The 7,550-nt window shown below is 54.2% G+C and overlaps 1 protein-coding gene across 1 annotated transcript; it reads left to right on the top strand.

The window, feature by feature from the left end:
* The first annotated feature begins 6 nt into the window (after positions 1 to 6).
* Positions 7 to 1,620, top strand: LOC105700800 (importin subunit alpha-9). Its single transcript, XM_012426969.1, has 6 exons — positions 7 to 325; positions 383 to 595; positions 665 to 846; positions 929 to 1,121; positions 1,203 to 1,374; positions 1,432 to 1,620. The coding sequence occupies exons 1-6, from the start codon at positions 83 to 85 to the stop codon at positions 1,545 to 1,547; spliced, it is 1,119 nt and encodes a 372-aa protein (XP_012282392.1). The 5' UTR covers positions 7 to 82; the 3' UTR covers positions 1,548 to 1,620.
* The last annotated feature ends 5,930 nt before the right edge of the window (positions 1,621 to 7,550 follow it).

Raw genomic sequence — 7,550 nt, 5'->3', positions numbered from 1 at the left:
CTAACCTCTCTATCTTCTGAAGCCAATCTGTAGGAATTCCCATTCAACTCCGTTCCCTCCATTGTTTAGAAATTTTCGCACGATGAGCGAGGATTCTTTAGAGAAAAATGAAGTAATGGAGTATATTCGCGAGGAATTAAGGGGCACTATTTCGGAGGAGAGGAAACGTCATCGGAGAAGTGTGCTGAATAAACAGCGGACCACCTTGGAGGATCCTCTCACCGACTTGATCACCGAAGACTTCGTCCGATCGAAAGCTAACCTCTTAAAGAAAAAGCCGCTACGGATGAAGGAATATCAACGTTTACAGAATGCTTTCGTACAGGTTCGTTGCAGATTTCAAGAGGGGATTCAGAGGTTAGAATAAATTTACTGGTTTCAGGATTTGGATAATATTAACACATTTATGAAAGTTGATAATGCAGTCGCTGGTTTGGCTAGATGCCTGTCAGGATCTAATGCTGCGTTGCAGTTGGCTGCAGCTAATTGTTGCTGTAATTTAGCACTTGGGAACAGCAAAACCTGCAAAGCGCTGTGTAAATCAGTGGGTCCTTACGTCGTTGCGATGCTAGAGGGTTTAAGCAATCCTCACGTGGTACATCGGGCATTCACGTTATTCTATAGTTAAGAATAAATGAATGGATCAAAACGGACTCATTTTTAGGAAGTATGCGCATGGACTATAGGGAATCTTGTGGGTGGAAGCTATAAAGCTTTTGAAATTCTCCATGCGCAAGACTGCCTCGGACGTTTAATGTCTCTGCTCCAAGAATGCGATAAGAGCATTTTATCGACAGTAATATATGCAACAATGCACTACGTGCGAACAGGCTATCACCAAATCGAGCAAGTTCTGAATTCCGGTTGCGGTATAAATGATGACTAATAGATTTAAAGAATTTTTATTTATTCATGTATATTTTAATAGGGATGCTGATATGATAGATCTTACTAAAGCGGTGGTTAAATTATTGTTCAACTGCCAAGAGAGCAATTTAATTTGGCTCCTTGCTTTACTTTCATCCAGACCAGCTTGTTTCGCTTATTTAACAAGTGCTGTACCAATGATTTTAGAGTATCTGTACAATTCTGCAAATTCTGGTTTAACCGATGTTGTGCAGGTAATCTGAAATTGGATTTGCATGATTATTATCTATTTTCATATTCGTCAGTAAAAGTAAGAGTTGTAAATTTTCGATCAGGTCACGGCAGCAACAAGATTTCTGGCTAATCTCGTTTGTGAGGAAACCGGAAGCGTTGTAGAAGCATTGTTGAACGACCCAGACCGAATCAATGAAAATTTGCGTGACCTAATTGACAAGTTGATGTTGCATGCACACGCGCACTTAAGAAAGGAAGCACTATGGCTAATAGGTAATCCCGAAAACTGGTGAATTATGAATTTAAATTAACATTTGTCCTTTTCATTAGGGAATATTTATAACCATTCATCGAGAGATTATCGCCAGTCGTTGAGGGACAATCTTCTTTATCTTCCGTCGATTCGGCTAGCCGCGGCATCTGTAGTAAAGTCGAACTTGTTATAAGACCCACTCCAAATGTACAGAAACATTCCTAAGTTACCTGACAACGGACAATACAATTTCCACGGTTTTGAAATATTGCGTCATTTAAATTGCTGGTCCTTAAATTAAAAACAGTGGTTACAAAATTAAGAAGAGTAGAAACGTCGAATAATCTGCACTTAGTTCAACGTTTCGCTCATCAGAGGGCAGAACCGTGTTAGGAATGCGACCCGTCTCGTCACTTTTCTTTCCACAACTTCCTGACCGATAAAGAAGGGATCCGGAGGCAAATTCAGCGCGTAAAACAGTGGTCAAGAGGATTGATAAAACTCGTTTCAAAGTCACACATGTTCTCTAGTACTCATGAAATATTAATAAGTCCACCAGGAACAGATAACCGCGATAAATACAGGTCGACGGCCCCTTGCGTGAAGGGTGCCATTGCGAAGCGTGACTTTACGTGGTCGGTTTCTATCTTGATGACGTTTCCCGCTCGGAATAATCGCGAATCGCTGGAAAATTAGCCTACGGCTCACGATTAAGGCAGGGACATTGTTCCTTGCCATGCGAGGTACGTCGGGCGATCCTTACTAAAGGATCAATCGTTACCAGAGCACATGGCTCATCGAGGGGCAAAACATTCCGTGTCTCAACGTTCAACGGGGCCGGAATTTTCCGAATTTTCCGACAGGGTGAACAGCTGGCTGCGATATCGGGGTTACCAGGGGAGATAACCAATTTCCCAGGCCTGGTTACCTAGGAGGGTCCTGACCCTGGGGAAACGTGGCCTTGGAGGCGGAAAGTTTGCCCGTGGCCCTATTTTTAACGAACCGCGCCCGAGGAGGGATACGGAGGCGCTATCAGTCGCAACTTCCAGTTCGTCATTGATAACGTTCACCCCGCATCGATTCCGCCATTAATTACTATTCAGTCGAGAAGTTATTCCCTATCCGCGTCGCGGTTTTCCATCTTTTGCCAGATGCAGAGCGAGAGCGACAACAAACACCAACCACCGATCGCTGATACTCTTTATTTTTTTTTTCAGGTGCAGCGAAAAGGACGCAGAGAATTCCCGTCGCTCATTGCTGCTTGTCGTCGCTTCCTGTTTGAATTAAAAAATTCCCGGAGGATGGATTTCTCTCGAGGCAGACGCTTAACCCGAGGGCACAAGGAACGTCGTCATCGTCCGACCAACCATCCAAGGATCAAGGTCCTTTGGTCCAGGTTAGGAAGCTTGTAGTTCACTCGTAGGATCTTGGGACGATAACGAGGTCGCTTAATCTGGATGCCAGGTGTCGGGACGCAAGGTCAGAGTGTTCGTCCTGGCGGCAACGCCACGACCATCAACCCTCCTGTCCTCCCCAGGACCTCCCATGCCCTAGTTCACCCCTTCCAGCGGTTCCCCCTTCGACGCTCCTCCTTCCTGTTTCCTCCACATCGCCCACTCCGATCCACCCTGGCATCCTGAGAAGCACCGATCCACCTCTAGACTCCGAGACCCAGAGTGGGATTCCCAGCACACTCGGCGTGCCCTGGTTCTCGGTACCCCTCGATCCAAGAACCGCTTAGGCATCCTCATGAAAAAAAGATCTCTTCGCGTCTTCAGGGTTCGGCTCGATGTCGGGAATCGCTATCGACTCGCGATCGGTCGCGTTTCCCTGTCGAAGTCACCCCAAGACCTGGGATTCCCATAAGCGTGGGATATTCCATTCCTGCACTTCGAAGCAACCGAGAGTGTACCTGATGGATCGATCATGGCCGATGGAACCTGCTCTCGATCGACCCATGCTCTTACAAGGGGATGCCCGATTTGCCAGAAGATCGGAACACGCGTAGGAAGAGGGAAAGTCCCGGGCTGGAGGCTGGCTAAGTGCGGCGTCTACTCTCCGGGGCTTATTATCGATATTTCCTCGACCACGGCGAGTCGGTACCATCGGCACCGGTTTTTCTCCTATGTGGAGGGTCGTATGTACCGACTGGGTGCCCCGGCTATGTACCGGGTGTTATCCAATGCGGCAGTCTCGCGCTTGCAAACATCCCGGTGGAGGGGGCGTCTGGGTCACCCCCTTTCACGTTAGTCCGTCTGTCTGGCTGGCTTACTGGGGTTCGCAACCCCTGAAAGGCTCTTCCCAGACCGATGCACACCCTGCCTCGGGAATCTACCGGTTGTTTACTCGCAATCGATATCGCGCGACCGCAGCTAGGTGCCCTTCGGTACGAGCACCGAGTGGCTCACCTTCCCTTGCCGCGTAATCGCCGATTTCCATCGACGTCGACGTCCCGACGACGAATCCCCATCCCCGGGCGGGGTGGGAGGTGCGGGAGTAATCCCGAGGTGGACTCTTTTTTTTTTTCGTCCGGGTATTGCGGAGAGCACTCGCGTGCAGGACCGATCGAGAGCGTCATTTTCCAGGGGTGGTATCCGGTCCTACCCTCTAGCCTCTTCCGTCTGGTCGTGCGGCATAAGGGGGAGGAATTATTATTGGGTAACGGCCCGGAGGGTGCGGGACGGGGAAAAAAGAGGAGCCCCGGCAGACGGGGTGGAGGATCTCCGTCTGCGGGGGTGGAATAGTCTTTTTGCAAATGGAAGCACGATACTACGTAGATCGTGCGTGGGTGGTGCAGCGCTTTATCAAGGGGTAGACGGGGCCGGAGAGGAGCCGGGGGACTTTTGCACCCCATACCCACCCAGCCCCGGGGGGAAGGCTCGAGAGGCAGTCGCGGCCTCGCTGGAGGGAGAGTCCTACCCTGGAGGGGGTGTCTGGGTCAATCCCCTCCAGTCTGGGGGTTCCCAATCCCCGACGCATTTCCCGGGGTTCGCAAACGCACCAGCGACGCCGCTGCGGCGAACGATCGCGAACGGTGCCCGGGCCGTCGCGTTCTTCGATCGCCACCCTCGACGTACCGGCGAGGACGAGCTACGCCGACATTTCAGTCGCCCGACTCGACGCCACGTCCCGCTCGCGCACCACCACCCGGGGGTACGTCGAGTGTCACGTGACGCCGGAGAGTTTATGGCCAATAAAGCCGACAAAAATGACACGGCCGGCGTAAAAGCGGCACAATTGGTTCACTGGGCCGGTGCCCCCGCGGCCTTGATAGGGCACGGTGAACCCCCCGCGCCGTTAAAACGCCGCGGACGGGTGATCGGACCCTCCATGCGTGCGGAATAGCGCGACGCCGAGTGTGCCGTTGCACCGGCGTCGAACCGTCGCCTCGCATATGCTTGCTCCCCCCCTCTATGTTAAGAGGTAAAAACACCATAGCTACTCGCCAGGACTGAAACGGAATTTCTTTTCAGGTTATGGAGATGCCTGGTTAATAACTATCTTCTGGAATACAAGATGGATGCGCACTCACGGCCAGGTGGACGCCATTCCTGGGGCGAGGGCGAAGGTCCGTTTCGAATCCGCAACGACGACGAGGCGGGCTCGCGGACTCGGCGAACACGCGAGAGCGTGTACGCGTGAGCGCGCTCCCGCGCGCCCCGAGAGAGAGGGAGAGAGAGAGAGCGAGAGCGTTCACCCTGCCCGGTGCGTCGGCCCTTCAGCGTCTCTCAAACGGACCTTCCTTCTCCCGCGAGGGCCCGAGCGCGCTCTCGCCGAGGAACGGTGCCGGCCCTTCCCCCCCTGTCCCCTCCCTGGCGGACCGAGGGAGCTGCTACGCAGGAAGCCGCAGCGCCGCGGCCCTCGACTCGCGGCTTTGGGCGTTGCACTCGGCGCTCCCCGGGTTGATGCTCGAGGAATGCCGCCGAGCTCGCCCGAGGATGGCCGAGTGACTTTGGGCTCGGGCGCGACGCCGAGCGGCCGCGACGGTCAACGCGCGCGCGGGTTCGATGCACTTGCGCGACTCGCACCCGAGTGACTCAGCCCGACCCACCGCGCGATGGATACGGCCTTGACCCGACCGTGCACGTATACGGATGCGTGCACCCGACTCGACTGGCTTCCGATTCGCTCGGCCGAGCACTTTTTGCCCGACCGAGCGAAACTCGCCCGGAAAGGGCGAGCCCGGGACCGGGATTCCCCCGAATCGAGGATTCGCAGCGAGGAGGCCCCTGCAGCGAGAAGCGGCGAGACGCCCGTCGACCTGGAATCGGAGCGTTGCACGAGTCTCTGGAGTGTTGTATTAATTTATAATTGTTTGTAAGTTTATTGGGGAAGGTTTTAGGGGGGGAATTGCGGATAATTGCGGATCTAATTGACGTTTAGGTGGATTTGGTTGCAGGGCGAGATGGCTCCTTGGGACTCCGCGGTGGAGGCGATTTACGTCGAGTGTTCTCGACGGCGCGGTCGTTGATCGGCCCCGAAAGGAAGGCGCTTATCGGACCGATAGCGCGACCAGACGCGCAGGTCAGTGTGCTGGGAACGATCGACGATCGAAGCCCCGGGTTTCGTATCGGGGCTGGGACTCGACCTTCGCCGGAAACGAGAACAATGGAGGCAATTCGAGGGGCCGTGGAAAGTTCGCGGCGGGCCGGCACGAGGGCACGCCGGCCGCGTGCTCGTCTCTATCGGTCCCCTCTTTCGCCGGATAACGGGGGAGTCGGCGCGAGAAGAAAAAGGAACGACTTCCCGCTGGAGCTCTCGGCGGAGTCCCGATGTGCCTGGAAACCGACACCGCTCTGGCACCATCTACCCGCTTCCGGCCCGCGGTGGCGGCGACTACTGGAGAAACGATCCTTATCTTTCGGGAATTTACCGTCGACTTTTAGGTTAGGGTCGCGCGGCGCTTCAATCTCTAGAGGGGACCTCCGGGAATGGAGCACGCGCAAGCCGATTATTTGCGCTTGCACTGGCGCGGTTCAAAGTGTCTTGTCCTCGAGTCGAAGAGTTCAACGACGTCTGGCGGTTGGACTCGAGACAAAGGCTGAAAGAGAGCGCACCTCCTCCCGGGGGGTATATATCTTTATGGAACGAGTGTCATCGACACGTCGCGGGGTGTTCCCATTTGCGGTGGGGAGCTCGATCCGTCTATCGCGGATAGGTTTTATCTGCCTCGCGCGCGAACCGCTCATTGCGAGTATAGAACCCGAGGGAGGCTCGTCCGCTCGTATCTGAAATCGCGAAGAACCTCTGCCGAGGTTTGCCTTCTCGCGAATTGAAGTCCATGGAGACGTTGCCACCCTCGTAGGTGTTAGATTACCATGGCCCCGGATACCCTTGTTATCAGTGCAGAGGTTGAAGGCACATACGGTGTTCTAGTCGGAACGATTCGCGATTCTTTTACCTCGGGCTTCGAGTCTGGAATTTTGGCACTCGATACGAGAAGTTTCATCTGAAAACGAAGGTTAGGTGAATCTCCTCGTTTCTGGATATCGTGGAAATGGTCTTTCGACGTTATCATGGCCCAGGCTCCAGAATTCGATGCGTGCCGACGCCCACGAGTGCGCTCCATATTTTGGCCGGTCTTCGACTGCAGCAAGGTTGCCGGGCTGTATCGGATATCTGCATATCCGTGCACTGCTCTCTTTCTTGCGTTCCCCCAATGGGTCGTCTCCCTCTCGTCCCCCCTCTCTCTCTCGGATTTCTCAAGGGGGATGTATTTTGGTCTTTGGACGCTGACGTTACAGCGGCCGATGTCCCGCGCCCCTAACCTTGAACTGCAGAATGCAGTCACCATCCGACAACGTCCTCAAAGCTATTCCTGGCGGACGTGGAGGCTGCTGAGGATCGGTAAACTCGCGCGAAGACGCGTCCCTTCTTGGGGACGTCTTTCCACGAGCCAGCCCCATTCGATTTGCATCCGTAATCGGCGTCTCCGCGCCCTGAAAATTCCACCCAGGAGGGGCTCCATCGGCGGCAGCGCGCGAGGCCGCTGCGGATGGCCGCCGATGGAACTCCCGGCCACTTTGATGGGCCTCCTTTTGGCGCAGTATATTCCGGGCGAAATGGAGTCCCCTTATTTCCCGAGATTTAAGGAGATTAAACAAGATTTAATGAGACTTTACGAGGGTCCAGCAGGGGTTGGGCATATGGACGAGATGCCGAGGGGTGGTCGCAGACGTCTCCTCGAGGTTCGCCG

The sequence above is a fragment of the Orussus abietinus genome, unplaced genomic scaffold, assembly GCF_000612105.2.
Source record: "Orussus abietinus isolate OABI.00-Male unplaced genomic scaffold, Oabi_2.0 scaffold9, whole genome shotgun sequence".
Classification (NCBI taxonomy): Eukaryota; Metazoa; Arthropoda; class Insecta; order Hymenoptera; family Orussidae; genus Orussus; species Orussus abietinus.
Note: the sequence above shows the minus strand (reverse complement) of the source record. Positions and strands in the feature narration are given on the sequence as shown.